This window comes from Alosa sapidissima, chromosome 3, assembly GCF_018492685.1.
Source record: "Alosa sapidissima isolate fAloSap1 chromosome 3, fAloSap1.pri, whole genome shotgun sequence".
Lineage (NCBI taxonomy): Eukaryota > Metazoa > Chordata > Actinopteri > Clupeiformes > Clupeidae > Alosa > Alosa sapidissima.
The window spans coordinates 8,072,732-8,092,542 of record NC_055959.1 but is presented as its reverse complement, the minus strand read 5'-3'; the positions used below and the strand labels follow the sequence as shown (position 1 = coordinate 8,092,542).

Below are 19,811 nucleotides of genomic sequence, written 5' to 3'. Positions count from 1 at the left end.
CCAGTACCTCTATGGTAACAAGTTTACCCTACTCACTGACCATCGCCCGCTGACCTCCATCCTGAGTCCATTGAAAAGTACACCATCAATGGCTGCCGTCCGAATGCAGCGTTGGGCACTCCTCCTGTCAGCGCATGATTATACCATTCAATACCAGAAAGGTACATGCAAATGCCGATGGACTGTCACGGTTACCACTCTCCTACACTCATAAAGAGAAGCGGGGCGCAGTAGAGGTATTCTACACATCTCAGTTGGACACACTACCAGTCAGTAGCACCGAGATCAGATGTGACACCTTTTCTGACTCCACCTTGTCTCGTGTCTTAGCTCAGGTCTCAACTGGTCGTTTTCCAGCTGCAAAGGGAGCAGGTGAAGAGCTGTCGCCCTATCTGTTACGCCGGCATGATCTCACAATACAACAGGGATGCCTCATGTGGGGTGTGAGAGTGGTCGTGCCACCTAAACTGCGCCCCCGGGTTCTGGAAGAGCTCCACTCAGCACATCCAGGTGTAGTGAGGATGAAGAGCTTGGCATGCAGTTATGTTTGGTGGCCCGGCATAGACTCTCAAATTGAGCTCAAGGCCAAATCTTGCCACTCCTGTAAGAGCGTACAAAAAGAGCCTGGGCTAGCACCTCTACACCCTTGGATGTGGCCCTCCAGTCCTTGGGAAAGGATACATGTGGACTTTGCAGGTCCATTTGAAGGACATATGCACTTGGTCGCTGTGGACACTGGCGCCTTAATGCAGGGGCTTACCTGGGCTTCAGCCCAGGGGCCTCGACCAATGAGGGGCCTCCTAATAATAATAATGATAATCAATAATAATAAACGGCCGTGTCCGTATTCGCGGCGTCAGTCATTAGCCTACTCTACATCGCACAATGACAATGACATCCTTGCAGAGACCCCCTTTGTCTTCTCTTCTAAAGTGTAACAAAATGTAACAAATTTAATAAATCCCAACGGGTGTGTAGAGGAGCTAGAGGAGAGGCTGAAACTGACTGACAAACTTACAAACTCTGGAGATAACTCTCGATTGAAGCAACGATAACGAATGACGTGGATTCCTGTAACTGTCCATGAAAACAGAAGGCATATAGCAGGTAAATATTGTAGCAAATGCCTGGCAATGAAACGGCTTTAAAAACATGTATTTCACTTGTCTCACTGGAGTGAACGCAGAACATGGGTTGTTGCGCAAAGAAATTAATTAGTGATCTACATCTCCGTTCATCAAAAGCTAAGTTTGTGCTAACCCATTCGTTATGTTTTCTCCATTGTTAACGTGAGATATGTCTCCATGTAGGGTAGGTCTACGTAGTGATAATGCATAGGGTAGGCCTAGCCAATGTTCACGTCGCATGAGCCAGCTGCTTGTTCTGTAGGCTAAAAGTATTTCTGTCCCTCCCAAACTGCGTTTAAAAAATGGTGTGTTATGTAGACAGAATTTAAAAAAAAAACTCCTGGGGAACCCCCCGACACGACAAACACATGCACGTTTGAAAGCTTGAAACGTCCATATGTGTAACCCATCTTTTAACTTAGCCTACAGTCAGTGTAAAAGTTCAACGCTTGTTTTCGTGCAGTAGGCTAGCCTTTTTGATAAGCGATGTCATGGGTAGATGACGTGATTAAGGAGGGCTACACTGCATGTTAGGCTTTATTAACCAAAAGTGCACTAAATAGGCGGGTCAGATCGCGGGCCGGGTATCATTTAATCATAATTAATATCTGCGGTTGGGGGGGGGGCTTAAAGACATGTAGCCCAGGGGCCTCAGGTGGTATTAAGGCGCCCCTGGCTGTGGATGCACATTCTAAGTGGCTTGAGGTGCACATCATGGACAGCACCACTGCCACCATGACCATTCAAGTGCTCAGGGGCCTTTTTAGTCACTATGGCATTCCACACATTCTTGTGAGTGACAACGGACCACAGTTCTGTGCTGAAGAATTCAGTGTGTTCCTGAAGTCCAATGGAGTCAAGCACATCCGCTCAGTGCCATACCATCCTGCCACCAATGGCTTGGCCGAACGCTTTGTGCAGACGTTCAAACATGCCTTAAAAGCATCCAAAGGCACAGCACGTGTGCGCCAGCGACTTGATGCGTTTCTACTGAATTACCGAAACACCCCTCACGCAACAACGAAAGAAACGCCAGCTATGTTGTTCCTCAGAGGCAGGCTGCGTTCTCGACTGGATTTCCTGAAACCCAGTGTTGCTGGAGCAGTACACAGGTCATAGGATGCCCAACAACAACACCGCCAACGTCACTCTAGGGCCAGACAGTTTGATGTTGGGGAGCCAGTCCTTGTGCGTGATTATAGGGAAGGGGAGGAAAAGTGGGCACAAGGTGTTGTTATGGAAAAGACAGGACCGGGGTCGTACAAGGTAAATGTGGGATCACCAGGGGTATGGAAACGTCATTTGGACCAGATGCTGACATGCCTGGAGCCCGAGCTTCAGCAGACTGCGGTGAACCTTCCTGTAAGCCCACAGGTGTTACTACCCCAGAGTGATAGTTGCACCACACTGCACCCTTATACACCTCCACCAGAAAAGAATGATGATCAAGTTCCTGAGATCATCGAACCATCAAATACACACCAGTCCACTGAACTACCAACGACGGGACATACGCAGGTAACAGAGACTGTGAAACGCTATCCTGTGAGGATCACAAAACCACCAGTACGTTACCGTGATGAGTGAACAGTGATTAGCTCACAGAAGTTTGTAGTACAGTTTGAGTTTTGGGACATATTGTTTTCAACATAGTTATACCGAAAGTAAGATAACTCCTCATTGTTATTTTGTTGTACAAAAAAAAAAGAAAACTGTACAAATGTACTTGTGCACGGAAAAGTGTATCATTTAGGTTGTGTTAAAGAAAATATATTTTGTGTTAAGGGACAACCTATCTTAGTGGGAAGGAAATGTTATGTATGTAGCTAAATGTTGTGCTATATAAATAGTGACCACTAGGGCGCATCAGTGTTCTGTAATTGGTTGAGTTCTCGTATGTAATAAACCAGTCTAGAAGAAGTGAGTGAACCAGAAAAAGCGTGTGAGTGTTGCTCTTTGTGCGAATATAGAATTGTCTATATAAAGACATTAGGAAGCAACATAACAGCCATCAACTAACATCTCAACACAGACATGCCTGAACAGGACCTGTGCACTCCTTACCACCTGTGTGCACTACTCAAAAAGCCCCAAGCGATTAAGCGAGGCATAAGATTCGCTTTAGGCTGCAGTGATTTTGGGGGAAGCACACCCTTGCTAAATACAGTTGTGGTCAACTTAAAGCTCTGGCAACGCCTGTAAGAGGAAGGGAGGGCTCTTTTAAACCTGTTAGCAGGGGCAGCTACAGGAATGAATAGTATGGTACACACACCTACAGACCCCCCCCCCCCCCCCCCACACACACACACACACACACACTTCTTTCCCATCTGAAATAACTTCTCTAGGTTTGACTCCATCCTTTCTGTTTTCGTTGTTTACAAAAAACTTTTTATATCCATGATGGCCTTGAAGTCTTGAGTTAGTGAATTAACATTGTGTGCTGATAACCAGCAACCACAGATGTTAAAAAAAATAAGTAGCCTATGTTATTCTTTCCTGCTCAAACAAAAGGTGTGTGCCTGCATATAGTTCTGCATTAAGTTGATTTTGATAACGTGTTTACAAACTTTATAGAAAATTGTAAATAGCCTACTTGTCATGCAGTTAATGGGATACTGTGCAGAGTTTGGAACTTATAGGCCAATTTGGTGTGAATACACACAAGGGTTTGAGTTTATTACTGGACAGACACCAGCAGGCCACAATAAAAAAAATACCAGCGAAAATCTTTTTCAGGAGAAGGGTTATCTGCTCTCTCTCCCTCCTTCACATCTTTTCCTGATAGTTATGGAAAGAAGGATCCACTAGTTCCTCTGTCGAGTGATGTATGCCCAGTCCTCTCTGACTACCAACACTACTTGAGCAAACAACGAATGCTGCTATCGCTAACCAGCTCGGAACTCAAGGTCAACAGGAAATATCCCGCTGAATGACATACTCCGTAACCAATTTGGTAATCTCAAACATTGACTGTATTTATTAAAAAAAAAAAAAAAATATATATATATATATATATATATATATATATGATGCGTGCCTGACTTTAACTTTGTATGATGCATTAGGCTACCTACTGATGCATATGCAGTAAAACATTTACTCAAAACACCATGTCAAATGTACCTGTAGCCCTGAATCTCCCCTATCTGAGCAACAACCTGGCCGGGTTCCTCTGTCACTTTATAAATAAAATATTGATGTCATGAGCAGTGACATAGCACGACTCAAATCTCGAAGAAGACCAGTAATATTCACTAGGTCTATACCTAGCCTATAACTAGCTAACACTAAAAAAAACACCATGTCCTTATTCAAGTTCACCTGCTGCTGTGACCCTGCCACACCAACGCTGTCTGATAAAGGGAGCGGCTGGGTAGCTTTTTCTATCTCCAGCACGTCAAGACCATATAAATGCATTTGTTTTCACTGACATCCTCGTGCCATTTTCATTCATTTTAGCAAACATTGCATTGCTGGTTAAACGCATGCATTTCCTTTCCTTAGTAACCATTGTCATAGTACACAAATCTGCTAGCGCAATATAGCTGAACTAGCTGGTATTTGGTTGATTCCAACGTCCATTTAATAGGCTATACACATATAGCACTGTCAACTAAATGTGTAGCCTACCAGCCTACCTGGCATTCATAACTAGTGCATAATATTATGACTTAGGGCTACACTTTGTTTCTTGAAATAACTTCTGATGTCCTCCACCTTTCTTTTCATGCCCGACATCCTCGAATCGACAGCCAAGCAAAGATTATAGGGCTAAGATCTTTGCAGCCAAGTGTGCCAAAACTTCTAATCGACAGCATTATAGCAAAGATGGTTGATTACGAAGATACTTCATGAGTGGCCATTTCCTTTCCCTGGAAATTTATGCAAATAGGGTAGCAGTACACGCCCCCGCACATTTATGCAGTGATGGGGCTCTCTTTTTAACATTGAGATCTATGGCAGAATCCAAGAATTTCCCAGAATTTGTCAAAGCCTTATTTTTCTGAGCAATGGACAGCAGTGGCGTCGTTAGACCTGGGCATTCGGGGCTATAGCCCCGGATCCTCTGGGGATAGCCCCGGATCTATGGGCCGTCAACAACAACAAAAACTCTAATCGTGAATGAAATAAATAGCCCCGTAGAAGAGACTTTTGTGTTTGTGTCCATTGTGTGCATTAACAGCAGCGAAAGAAAATTTGACGTGATCTGCGCAGGTTTAGAATCATTTGTTGCAAAATGTTGCAATTTAAATTCTCCTCTACGCTATTACGCATTGCAGTTTCGTGCTTAGACTAACTAGCCTCAGCGAAATAAGTGTACAGAAGGACAAATGGATATTAGAAGTTTCTTTAGAGAAAAAAAGGGCAGAGCAGGGACAAGAAGTGGAAACTCACAGTGTGTCATCATCTCCCGCAACCCAGGAGGACATTTCGATCAGCTCAGTTTCAATATATCGTGAATGATCACATGCGCAGTAAATATGGTAAACCTGACCTCGTTTGAGGCTTCCAAGCAATGCATGTTGGGCTTGATTTTGACAGAATGGATCTTTTTCTTTGGGCAAAAGTTCGTGATAGCCTACACAACCCAAATGCATTGCTTTCAAGGCACCCACAGCCCATTAATTGAAGGGGATGACGTCCAAATGTTTATCCCGAGACGAACGCTCACACCTGTGCACTTGACAGAGGTGCATGACGATGTTTATTCTACAGGCTGTTCTAATGTCATATTTTGGGTGTTGTATGTGGTGCTCTTTGGCAAAAGAGACGTTCTCCTTACACGGTCTTTAAACATCAAAATATTCAGAATGCCGTGACGTGAGCCATTACAATTGGCCTTCCTTTTCATTCTCAAAGTAGGTTAAAATTGCATGTTCATCAGCCCGATTTTCAAAATCTCTCGGGGGAGAAACCCCCGAACCCCCGGACAAAAAGGTCTCTAAGTTCTGGGCTCTAGACCCGAATGTTTTAAAAAGCTAGCGACGCCCCTGATGGACAGTGTTGTGCCAGTTCACAGCTTTTCTGAACTAGTTCAAGTTCAGTTCATACATGCTCAAAGTGAACAGTTCACGTTCAAAGTTCACAATTTTAATTCTGAACTAGTTCAAAGTTCAGTTCATTTTAATTTTTTCGTGAGATATTTAAATAAAATACTTTTTTCACACTACGAGCTAGAAATCACTATACGTTCTTTGAAGCTGCTCATTAGACATTTGCTCATGACACTGCAAATGTGGGTTTCTTACCAGGTGATAAAACTGGCAGCAGTACAGACAAGCTAGACCAGTTCTATACTTAGTGCAATGAAATCCAGCCCTCGGCGCTCTCGTCGTTGCCTGCTATGCGGCGTTGCTATGCCTACCCCGCTCTGCTGCAATTCATCACGGGTAACGTTGTGCGGAAGCCAGTATGCTCAAAGATCCTTGATTACTAGCTCCGCTTTAACCCTCTCTGGTATGCTATTCAACTATTCTCAGCCGGACACTACGTTGCCCGCAATGCATTGCGCACACAATGTCAAAACCATTTCTGTCTGGTGATACATGATTTAAGCGGCACCAGCGAGAATACAGGGAGGAACTTTCTCTCGTTGCGTTTCAAACAGATGTCACTCAGTTAACAAATTCCAACGTTCATTTACAGTGATGTCTGCCGTTCATGACACATAATGTGAACTAATTCACGTTCAAGTTCTTTATTAAAAAATGTGTTGCGTTCAGTTCAACGTTCACGAAAAAATGAGCGTGTTCAATGAACACGTTCTTTTGAACTCGTTCACGCACAACACTGGCAATGGATGCACATTTCGGACATGGTATCATGATCTCCAAACCCTCCTCCCTATTTCAGTAGAATGTCGTGATAGTATGACCCTCCAGTTCATTAATGAAGGTGTACACCAAGTTTATTTTGTACTCCGGCTTGTCTGGCGTGGAACCGAGGCTTTCAAAGTCAAACGTAAGTCATATGTCAGTGACACGATTTTTATATTCCAAAAATAATTCAGTGGAAATGCATGGATTCCAGTTTCTTCCAGTAGCAGCAACTGGAATCCATGCATTTCCACTGAATTATTTTTGGAATTTGATCCCTTATCATACCTGCATTCTTACTCGTTGCTCGACTTATCGTGACTAAATTCAAGATGGCTGCAAACGCTAAACTTCGTGAAGATACTGTCTGTATAAATCGTCTTGTAAGTAAACTACCAGTGCTTTTTCAAAGTTCTCAATGTCTCGTTTTAAATGTCAGGGCCCTCGGAAGTCTACCAATGAAGTGTGGAGATACATTGAGCCTCGTAAATGGGTGTAAAACAGTGATTTATTTGCATGGCTAGCCCGATGCCGAAGCACCACTATTGAAAAAGCTGTTGGTAGCATCGGCTAACTAGCGCCAGATTTTGGAGTGCAGGGGACAAGCCGAGATGGGCTATGAGACATACGTTCACACTCGGTATCATATTTCAATACACTTTAGGTCAATATCACACCGGAATTCTCCTTTAACCTTCTAACACTGTTCCGGTCAAAAATGACCGATTTACTCATTCCCTGTACCATAAATATGGCTTTTTTTTTATCAAAGCCTCAAGATCTTATGATATCCTTCACAAAAGGCTTTTGAACACAGAATTAATTTTGACTACTTTCTTTGAATTTTGAGTGATTTATTCAACGTAGAAACACTTTTTTTGTTTACGGTCAAAAATGACCGCCATAGGAAATTAATGGGAAAGAGTATACATTTCATCCAGGAGATAAAATATATCTCCTTACACACACTCCTACAACTTACCACCAATGTTCCCACACACATGCATGCATGCACACACAAAAGCGCACACACCCACAAACAGACACACATACAGTACACACACATGTACACCCACTCACAGACACACACACACACACACACACACACACTCAGTACATGTTGTCAGTTCATGTTGTCATGTTGCCACTTGTACGTGTAAACCACAAATGTCCGCACAGGCATTCACGCACATACGTGAATAGGGGTGAACACAGGGACTAGGGAAACACACCCACCCACACACCCATAAACAGACACATACACATGTACACCCACTCACACACACACACACACACACAGTTCATGTTGTCTGTTGCCACTTGTGCATGTGAACCACCAATGTTCGCACACACAGGCATGCATGCACACCAGGGTTGTGCACAATTCGAATTGCAATTCTGCTTCCTGTTTGCTACTGTACCTCAATTAAAATGCAAGTGAAATTCAACAATTGAATTGGAATTTAAGAGCCAGTTTCAATTCAATTCTGGAATTTTGCACAAGCCTGATGCACACACAGAAACACACCCCCCCCCCCCCCCCCCCCACACACACACAAACAGACACATACTGTACACACACATGTACACACACACACACACACACACACAGTTCATATTGTCATGTTGCCACATGTGCAGGAAAACCACCAATGTTTGCACACATGCATTTTTCACATATGGAAACACTCACACCCACACACAGAAACAGACACACAAACAGACACACACACACACACACTCTCTCTCTCTCTTTCTCTCTCTCTCACACACACACACACACACACACACACAGTTCATGTTGTCAGTTCATGTTGTCATGTTGCCACTGTGCATGTGAACCACAGTGTCCGCACACATTCACGCACATACAGAAACACACACACCCACACACACAAACACACATGATGTAGATGTTAATGTTCTAATAAGGGTCTGTTTACAATGTTCTATTAAATAATACTTTTTGTCATGGTATTGGTATTTAAGAGCAGTTAAAACTGTTCGGTCAAATTTGACCGCGAACAGTAAATTAAGGGGGGTAGCAACAAACAGTGTTTAAAGGTTAATACCACCCGAGGCCTAGCCTGGCTAGCGCCACCACTTCTCAATGAGACGTGGTCTGGGAACCAAACGTTCATTTTCTCGTATTTGAAAAAAATACCCAGAACCATTTATTGGGTGCCACGGATGTCTATCAAATGCGTCTGTGCATAGCTCATCATCGTCTTGCTCTTCCCCCTGTTCTGTGATTGGTTCCCTATCTCAGGCGAAAATTTGCTCCATGCCTTAGCAGCGTGAATCAAATCGCGTGCAAGGCAGCATGGGAACACCCAGGCTACCCGAGGCCCCTGGGCTATATGTTTTTTAAGCCCCCCGCCCCCCCAAACGCAAATATTAATTATGATTAAATGATACCCGGCCCGCGATCTGACTCGACACATAGCGTGTGCTTTTGGTTAATAATATGAAGTGTAGCCTATTATTCAGCCTATGTAGCCTAAAACCTTTACACAAACAGGAACAGAATGCCCTCGAATCACGTCAGCCTACCCATGACATCGCTTATCAAAAAGGCTAGCCTACTGCACGAAAACAAGCGTTGAACTTTTACAACACATGTAAGTTAAAAGATGGGTAGGCTACACATATGGACGTTTAAAAGCTTTTTTAAAAGTGCGTGTTTGTCGTGTCGGGGGGTTCCCCAGGAGTTTGTATGATAAGTTTGTCAGTCAGTTTCAGCCTCTCCTCTAGCTCCTCTACAGGATTTATTACGTTTTGTTACATTTTGTTACACTTTAGAATTGGAGAAGACAAAGGGGGCCTCTGCATGGATGTAAGAGCAGTATGATCAAGCTCAAGGTCATATAGGAATTGTCAAAGTTTTTTTTTCTTTTTTTTTTTCCGTCATCTACTTCCTGAATTTTTGGTCAACGATACCCGGGACACCGAACCACCGGGGCACATGACATTTGGTGGGTATATATTAAATATTATTCTGCTTTAATCGCCCCTATCTTCAGTTAAGATGTTCAGAACTGCACCAAATTTTATGTGTATGATTGACCTGGCATTCTCTGGGGGTATGCCAAGTTTCGTAGAATTTCATCCATGGGGGGGGGGGGTCTAAAAAAATTAGGTTATGTGTACATTTAGTGACTGTACACTCATTGGCCTGTAGATGGCGGTGCACACATATACACATGCACACACACACAGGCACCCACATACTATCGGTATTAGAATGGCCGATACATAATTACAAATTCAGTATGATTAAAAGAAAGCCAAAATAAATAAATAAATATTCATCATCATCAGCATGGCTGCATTTCCAGTATTGGCGATAAGTAGTCGTTTGTCCACTAGATGGCGCATCGTTGCAGTGAGACGTAATTTTGTTGGAAGTTAAAAGTGGGTTGGAAAAACAATGGACGCTTCCTACAAGGACTGTAGTTTACCGCAGAGAACGTCTAATAAGGATAGGACGATGTTCACATGAAATGTAATTCCCATTTCTTCTTGAAGCCGAAATAAATCTGAGGATGTTTATCGGACATGCTTGGTTTTTACTGCAGGTACGTTAATCTTATAATATCAATAAGGACCTAGGTAATGTTACCGTTAGCGTTGGTTGAGTGATGGAGGCCAATTTGATTGATTGCATTTGTAGAAAACTATAAATGCGGTTATACCAAGCAAATTGATAGCAGCACTGTAATTGTATCTTTCGACTGTCATTTGTTGCACGTGCTACAAAAATCATTCTGTGCAATGGAAGATTTACCAACGTTACACCGGTCTGATACAGTTTTGCCTATACATGCGTGAGACTGAGACGCCTGTTTATTTTGTTTTAAGTGCGTGCAGGGTGTGAGAGGGGAATCGATGTGCTTTCATTCCAGCTTAGTTGTAGTCTGTGAAATTAAAAAGCATGTGTGTGTGAAGTATGACACCTTCATTTCATTATGGCTGCTTTAGCAACACACCTTAAAGGAGAATTCCGGTGTGATATTGACCTAAAGTGTATTGAAACATGATACCGAGTGTGAACGTATGTCTCATAGCCCATCTCGACTTGTCCCCTGCACTCCAAAATCTGGCGCTAGTTAGCCGATGCTACCAACAACTTTTTCAGTAGTGGTGCTTCGGCATCGGGCTAGCCATGCAAATAAATCACTGTTTTACACCCATTTACGAGGCTCAATGTATCTCCACACTTCATTGGTAGACTTCCTAGGGCCCTGACATTTAAAACGAGACATTGAGAACTTTGAAAAAGCACTGGTAGTTTACTTACAAGACGATTTATACAGACAGTATCTTCACGAAGTTTAACGTTTGCAGCCATCTTGAATTTAGTCGAGCAACGAGTAAGAATGAACAGGTATGATAAGGGATCAGATTCCAAAAATAATTCAGTGGAAATGCATGGATTCCAGTTTCTTCCAGTAGCAGCAACTGGAATCCATGCATTTCCACTGAATTATTTTTGGAATCTGATCCCTTATCATAGCTGTTCATTCTTACTCGTTGCTCGACTTATCGTGACTAAATTCAAGATGGCTGCAAACGCTAAACTTCGTGAAGATACTGTCTGTATAAATCGTCTTGTAAGTAAACTACCAGTGCTTTTTCAAAGTTCTCAATGTCTCGTTTTAAATGTCAGGGCCCTCGGAAGTCTACCAATGAAGTGTGGAGATACATTGAGCCTCGTAAATGGGTGTAAAACAGTGATTTATTTGCATGGCTAGCCCGATGCCGAAGCACCACTATTGAAAAAGATGTTGGTAGCATCAGCTAACTAGCGCCAGATTTTGGAGTGCAGGGGACAAGCCGAGATGGGCTATGAGACATACGTTCACACTCGGTATCATGTTTCGATACACTTTAGGTCAATATCACACCGGAATTCTCCTTTAAGCTACTGTGTAGTAGTGGGTCCCATTTAGAAGTGGCTACTTCATTCGCGCTTTCCTTGACTCATGGAGCTGCGTGAATTTTATTACAACTTTTCGCCACGATATGGCAGTTTAAGTCCGCTTGAAACTGTAAGGCGTAAGCCAAGGAGATTTTATTTGTGTCGCCAGCATAGCCTATTGACAATTTATGTTGTAAATAGGCCTACCTTATAAGCCTACCTGTAGCTTAGGGAAGCTAACAGCTTTCTATTAGGATCTAGTTTGTTAGTTACAGTTTTGTCATAACTCCCTGATGCATTTTTGCATTTAGAATAGCCAGAGCGTGGATATCTCAATCGGAAAATTAAACAATATCGGGTGCCTATATGGACTAGGCTGGGTGAACCCGGCCTGTTCTGCCCACTATTTATTTTTTGATTTCTTAAAAGATTGAGCTTGGTCTGGTGAAAGCCAGACTAGCCATGGACCTCAGTTACACAATGCAAGGGAACATGAATCAGCCTATATTTGCACGAACAATAACGGACAACAGCTCTTCAACTTTGGCCCGTTAAAATGTGTATGAACAGTCTAGCGACGCATTTCATCAAGGCCCATTTGGACAGTTATTTGCACCACTGGTTAGATGTAAAACAGCATTTCGTTTCAGACTACTGTTACTTAATTTGTGCATTAACAATAACGTTTCAGACTACTGTTACTTAATTTGTGCATTGACAATAAAGTATTACATGAACTAAAGATGACTAAAATCTTAAAAAATCTCGTAGAAGAAGAAACATTCACAAAAAATCCATCCATCCAAAAAGGACCTTTGTTTTTGATAGCTGTTGAAAACGGCATGGAACTGACAGAGATGTTTTTGTTTATATATAAATAAATAAATAAATAAATAACATTATGCTGATACCTTTTGCTTTTCCCAAATACAATGTAGCCTACAGGTGTAAGTGACCTTTCATCAATCCAGTTGCGATGGATGAACTGTGATGAACTGCCCTACTTGTGATTGTTTAGAGATTTTAAAGGTTTTATAACAATGCTACATCTTCTTTGGCTATTCTACAATCTATTCACCTTTTCAGCACCAGTAGGCTACTTTCTGTGCAGCCGCACACACACACTCTGAAGCCCAGGTAAGCCCCTGCATCAAGGCGCCAGTGTGGACATGTCCTTCGGACCCCACGCAAATCTACGCCCATGAATGCTGCATACGCACAGTTTCATACATCAGGATTTTTTTGTGCGTAGGCTACGCTACTTTTCAGGTTTGCACTGTACGCAATGTTTTAGTATGAAATACACGCAAGTCTTTGTACATGAGATCATTTCCTGATCCCATTAATTTTCTGTCATTCTTCACTGTTCTATCGAAATATAGGCAAAATTCCGCTGAAATGTACTTATTATTATTATTATTATTATTAATAATAATAATAATAATAATAATAATTTACAGTCAGCCTTTACAAGAAAGTTGTGTCATGATGTTATTAACCATGGATTAAGGAGTTAAAATAGGATTAAAATAGGACAATCATGGATTAAATAGGATTAAAAAAAATTCTCTTTTTAGGCAGCTGTAAACCACCGCCCTCTGCACCAGTCCCATTACACAAAGGCAAAGACCAAATTATATTTTCCAAATCACAGTGAGTGCAGCCAAAGTGTCGAAATGCCCTGCCTCTCACAGTTTATAACGGGCCAGTAGGCTAGAGGGAACTGGATAACTGCGCAATCTCCTCCAGCCTCGTCTTTGTTGCCTTCATGATTTCCCTCTCATGTGTGCTCAGACGTGTTCCCAATTAATGGAGTAGCATAACTTTCAAGTTAGATCTTAATGGAGATTGAGAGAGAACCCGAAAAGTACAGTATAATTGTTATGTAGCATGCTGTTGGTGTATATTGCCATTGTAAACATTCTCTAAGGAGATTAAAAATCAGTTTACAGTAAAGTTATTTATTGGCTACATTGTGGTGCCCCCTCTGTCCCTTGGTGCCCTACGCACAGTGTGTGATGCCCATGGTGGTAGCGGCGGCACTGTCTGCGTCTGCTTTCTGTGTTGACTCTTTGCAGGTGAAGGTTTAGTTATTTCTGTTCTGGTTGCACATCTTTCTTACCTTTCTCTGGTCCCATGCCGTGCCCAAAATAGTCTGGCTGCTCTAGTAGTGGTGGAAGCATAGCCTCACCTACACCATGAAGCAGAAACCACAGTCACTCTTCACTTGTATTCCCTTACTTTATTCTCTGGCTACTTTCACTGTAAATGTTTAAAGATAATGTTTATTGTTAATATTGTACAATGCAGTGTATGCTAGGAACCATAACCATAAAGTAGCCACGATAGGTGCAATATATTGTAATACAGCAGACAAAAACACATCATTAAGAAAGAAATGCTATGTTCCTTTTACCTTTTTCTGTTGCGCTTTCCGAGACTGGAGGGAAACAGACTGTCTCCATTAAGGTCAACTCCACCTCTTCTGAAGAAAAGATGTTATATTATATGGACAAGTGATTACAATTACATCATTAACCTTTATTCATTTAGCAGGCGCTTTTATCCAAAGTGACTTACATATTCCAATTTAAGAAGATTAAGATTAAGAAGAAACTGATCAAGAAGCAGCTGAAAAACTAAAGATGGACTATTTTAACTGCATATTCACCCAGTCAGTCCAGAGTGTGGTAGAGAATGGTAAACAACCTCTGAAGTTGGCACCCCACATAATGAAAATATAATTAAAGGATATTATGGAAATTTGTGCAGGCAATATACAAATTCATGGTCATGGTGGTTTGTCATATTGGTTGCTCTAAGTAAAACATCAGTATGAATTTAATTTCGAGAGCTGCTTCTTTGTAACCTGACCCTAGCCAGATGAATTTTGTTCCGCTATAGCTCCGCCTAGCTTCACTCACATCCATCTGGGACCTCTTCCATTGAGAGTGATTTCTGCAACCGACTTTACCATGCTTACCAGGATACAAAGCAAAACATGGCAAAAGATGATTTATGGTTACATTCATTTACCCTGTTCAACTAGTGTCTTATCTTCAAAACCTATGCTATGATGCTAAATAACAAGGTTAAAAATTAAGCTTTAAAAACATAATTATCCGTAATCAGCCCCCCAAAATTATGGGAAATATATTATGGCCTGTTTACAAACTCTTCTTAAGTTTGCTGCAAGTACACTTTTTTAATCTGTCACTTAAATAGGCTTCCCAGTGCATGAAATGAAAACAGTGCTCTTCAGGACAGCAGATGTTGTGTGTATTGCATAAAATATGATAAGAAAACAAATCAACAATGACACCACTGCCTTACATTAAGTTCTCTCCAGTCAGGCTCACTGAATAAAACTGCCATGATAATAGACAGAGGGTCCGAGATAAAATCACCCTAATCACATTAATACAAGGTCTGTATTCATCCTAGGTATGCTTCCTGTTTCTACTTCACATGCAGCACAAAACACTACATGGCCCAGTTATGTTTCCCTGATGGCAAGCGGATGTGGCTACCTGTGTCTCCTTGAGTGCCATGGTCTTGATCACTGCTGACATGATCCAGGAAGCAATCTGTATTGCTGAAGAGAGAGACGAGGGCGCTCTCCTCATCTCAAAACAAGAAAGTACAAAACGAGACACTTAGCCGAATCCCAGTGAGGTCAAAGACACAACATGAAAGGTGTGGATAAATCATGATGTTTTGCCCTGACAAACACTTTCACTTGTACCAAGTAAACTTACCAAAACCATCAACATCCTCATCATTGAGAAGGTCTATGTTCTCTACAAAAGAACAGAGGGGGACATCTTATATAGGTCGCACTTGAGTGTCAAAGAACAATATAGATTTTTTATTTTCTAGGCATCTCCAAGGTCACAAGATGACTAACCTTTAACGTTACACTCTATTGTGTCCACGTTCCAAGAGTCCCAAAAGTTACCTATGGCATAACACAGTTCAGTCAGTAACTTCTGATTTAAAAACGAAAATAATAATTTAATTTGTCACCGGATGATAGGCCTACAACGGAACATTGATGGTGGTCGTGGGGGGCGTATTGGAAATCAACAAGCATGGCGATTGTAGAAAATAACGCACATGGAACTCGAGGGAGTCGTTTCGGGAGCCGAAGTTTAAATTATATATACAGTATTGCCCTTCTGAAACTCAAGGTCGCTTTACATTAAAATGTTATGCGAAAAAAAAAAAAACGAATGTGTCCAAAAATAAACAGAAGATGGTGCAGGGTGCAGTTGCGCACATTAGGCTTCGAGGCTGGTATTCCCCTGCAATACCTACAGTTTGCCTACCATTATTAAATATAATTCCCAAGGCACTTTAGACGCACTGTCATCATGACAAATAATTTGATAACTGGGATGTATAGGCCTACTTACCATAAAATTATATTTTGTTAATTAAGTCCCCATTTTCCTTTTTAGACTACACAATGCGCAGAAGTTTTCAGTCACAATCATCTCATCAAACGCCAATAGTACTAACACATTAAAAGAAAAGTTACCTTGGTCGACGTTGCACTCCATATCATAATAGTGTTATTTGCAGTAGGTCTTGCATTTGTGAACTTGATGTTAGCTGTGCTTGCTTGCCATTCAGCGCGCAAATGAAAAGCGCTGGGTAGCCTATGTCCTCAAACGATTTCTGTGCTTGGCTTGTTTCACTTTCACTTTGACGACTAATGTTTGAGGAAAATAATGTTATACACAAAAGCTACTAATGAAGGATGAATACCATTTTCATGTTATTTGCTCGTTATTTTGACATGTAGGCTAGTTTCAAAATATTTGCATGCGTCTGTAGGCTACATCAGCACACCAACTTCTTTCATCACCATAGGCTAAATTAACAGATGTATGGGAAATGCGTAAGTGGCCTGTTGCGATTTGCGATATTAATAGCCTAGCTATTTTAGTGCTAACTTTATCAGTCAAAAAGAAATCAACCATTGTGCCTATATTTTTTTTTTGAGAATATAGGTCTATCTGCTACCAACAGGGGAAACTAGACATATTCAACAATTACCCCGACAAGTCAAATTTTTCAAAACTTTCAGATTCTCCCCCGGACATACAGAACTGAATTCCTGATATTAAAAGGCATCTACTGTATACAGCGAAAGGAATGTCATCCTACCACACCCTGAGGGGATGGTATTTGATTTTGTTTGGCTACCCTGGTCTGTGCCCTACCCTTTGCCTTACATAAATAACACTGAAACTCGGAAATGGCAGCCCTTACAAGAAATGCCTAAATCAGTGCACACCACCATACTCCTACACTGATCATTAGCCTAACCTACTGAGTCTCCCTAGTGCTGATCAAAAAAGGTCACACTCCAAAAACTTTTGTTTTTAATATTTATATTATATAACTTTTGTATAAAACAAAAGTTTCTAGAGTGATTTTGAGATAGGCCTACTGCATTTGGAAATTGCACCTGCTGCATAAGAAGATTGGCACAGTGTTATGTGTACTAAAACTGTAGCAGCCATAATGTTTGGCATATATTTTCATGACACTAATGTAGGCCTACACTTCGGGCTACCATCACAAGAGACTGAATTTATTTGTTTTATTATTAATTTTGGAGTTTGAAGATTTACGTTATTTTGGTTTGAGTGTGTGTGTGTTTATTATGTGTTCATATTATGTCTTGCATTAGTATGACTAGCATACTCCTGTCCCGTGCCCAGGGGCCAGCGGCGGGGACTCTAAGGGCCCAGCACTGACAGGGGGCCCCCAGAGAGCCCCTGATAATACTATATATTATCAGGGGGGCCCAGATTTATTGTCTGTCATAGGGCCCAAATTTTCTAGCAGCCCCCTGCCCGTAGCCGATATCTAGGAAGCTTGGATGATTGGAGAAGACGAATCTGCAATACATGCTATGTTAAAATCTGTAATATTCTGACTTTTTAAGTGCATGACAGGCTGACAAGTTATGTGCCAATGTGCCCTTTTCATTCGTTCAGTCAAGTTACAACAGGAATGAATGAACAGATTACTAATGAAGAAAAGTAAGGCAGTTATGTTACGGCCTTCATACACTTTTAATCACTCTGAATCAAGGGATACGGCCACCGAGGTGTCCCGATATATGGAATTAATGGACAAGGTGGATGCAAAGAATGCCACAATGTGCAGCGGGGTGGAGTTTCCGCCGCTGAGTCCATTAATTCCGTATATCAATACACCTCGGCGGATGTTTTATTCCGCTAATCCCCCAGTTGCCACTATGTATATAGGCAATAGACATGCCTTTATAGCACGCAAACGAAACAAGAGTTCAGTTTAAAAAGAAGCTGATTTGTTCAGTTTGTTGTAGTACTTTCTTTGGTCCTGACATGAAATAACAGCTTGTTCACAGTTGAGTCCATTGTTGTGAAGCTTGTTTCTGGCCTGCTTTCAGGCTCAACCCTCAACATTCAAATGAACATTGATATGGAACGGTGATTATTGTTTTTTTACCACATCTACTTCAGGTGTCAGAATTAATACACCCCCTACCAGCCAATCAGAAAACAGTATTTATTATCTGGGTGATTTGATAACACATACACATTCCTCCACCAACTAAAGCAGAAAGCTCAGAAAAAATGGCCTCAAGTAAAAAAAAACAAAGAAACAAGAAGAAAGACAGAAAGAAAAGAAGAATGTGATTCCAACCCTTATATGAAGTCAGGCGCCAACCCTAAAAATGAGATCAGAGCCAACTGATACCTCACCTGACTCACAGGAGGTAGAGGTAAATTCTAAACTGGAGTCTGCTTCCTGGATAAACATTGACTGTAAAATCCCCTGGCAGGTATCCCATCTCTGCCACATGGGCAGGGCCATTCTGCGTGCCAGGTCCTCCTGGTCCGTATCGCCGGCACCGGCACTCTCCGACAGGCAGTGCGCCTCCTCGCTCAGTGACAGGTAGTGGTAATTGGGGAAGACCTGTGTCTCCAACATCTTCTGAAACAGGGAGTGAAGCTCCCAAGGTGAAGCCACCTGCAGCACCCATCTCAACTGGTCCAGCACCTGGTCAAAGGTGACCTTCACACTATCCTCATACATGCTATGAAGTCAGCTGAAGGTTCACCAGCTCCACAGTAAAAAATAAATTATCTTCAGTGTAAGATTGCATTATTATAACCACACATAAAACGCCTTATAATCAAAATGTTTCATATTTAAAAATAAAATCCAAGAAATAAAAAAGTTATTCGGTCCAATCTTGTGCTGTATGTTGCTGCCTCAGAGATCAAGAGATGTCCATAGAGTGACAGACCGGAGACTGTGATCCACTTGCCCTTTAACCAGTGGGAGTGAAGTTTCACATGTCCTTTTCCCAATTAAAAAAAAAACCTAAATACTGATACGTGCAAGCAGCATAGCAATCACAGTGAGTCTGATTCACTTCACTTTTTTTTCACAGTAGATAAAACCAGAACAGGAAGAGCTATCCAACTAATTTTATGCAATCTGAGGTGACATTCTGAGGCAATATTCATATAAACTTTGCCAATGCACGTCAAAATCCCAGGTCTTCCCAATGCAGGTGTGAATGCTTATAGTAAATACTGTACATACAATGAAATATGTCAAAGGATTTCACACCCAATTATGAAGCTGAAATCGTGATGCTCCTTTCATAATACAAATCATGAATAACAGCATAATTTCCAACTAATGATTCCACCTACTAAGAAGTAATGGTTGTATGTATGGTGACCTGTCAATCAAATTGTTATACTGGCAGACATTAGACTTCAAATCATCTCACTAGATCTTTCCACTGTCAAATGGAACAAAGAATAAAACCCAACATAGCCGTAGCTGATTTGTTGGTAGTCTGTGGATTTGGGCTTGTTGGTTACAAATAGATGGCTAACATGATAAGTTTTACAGTTAGCTAAGTAC

The 19,811-nt window shown here is 41.6% G+C and overlaps 1 protein-coding gene across 3 annotated transcripts in view; it reads right to left on the bottom strand.

The window, feature by feature from the left end:
- ciita (class II, major histocompatibility complex, transactivator) overlaps positions 1-19,280 on the bottom strand; it is a 35,662-nt gene extending 16,382 nt beyond the window's left edge. Inside the window, exons 1-6 of one of the 3 annotated variants that reach the window (XM_042087252.1) lie at positions 18,632-19,280; positions 15,775-15,825; positions 15,626-15,667; positions 15,398-15,493; positions 14,284-14,349; positions 13,990-14,058 (exon numbers count right to left, since the gene is read on the bottom strand). In XM_042087252.1, the coding sequence (XP_041943186.1) occupies positions 13,990-14,058; positions 14,284-14,349; positions 15,398-15,493; positions 15,626-15,667; positions 15,775-15,825; positions 18,632-18,965 (658 nt within the window). In that variant the 5' untranslated portion in view covers positions 18,966-19,280. Of the gene's footprint in view, positions 1-13,989; positions 14,059-14,283; positions 14,353-15,397; positions 15,494-15,625; positions 15,668-15,774; positions 15,826-16,407; positions 17,009-18,631 lie in introns of those variants that run through there. The other 2 variants (XM_042087251.1, XM_042087253.1) reach the window with 2 other exon arrangements.
- Positions 19,281-19,811: the final 531 nt, after the last annotated feature.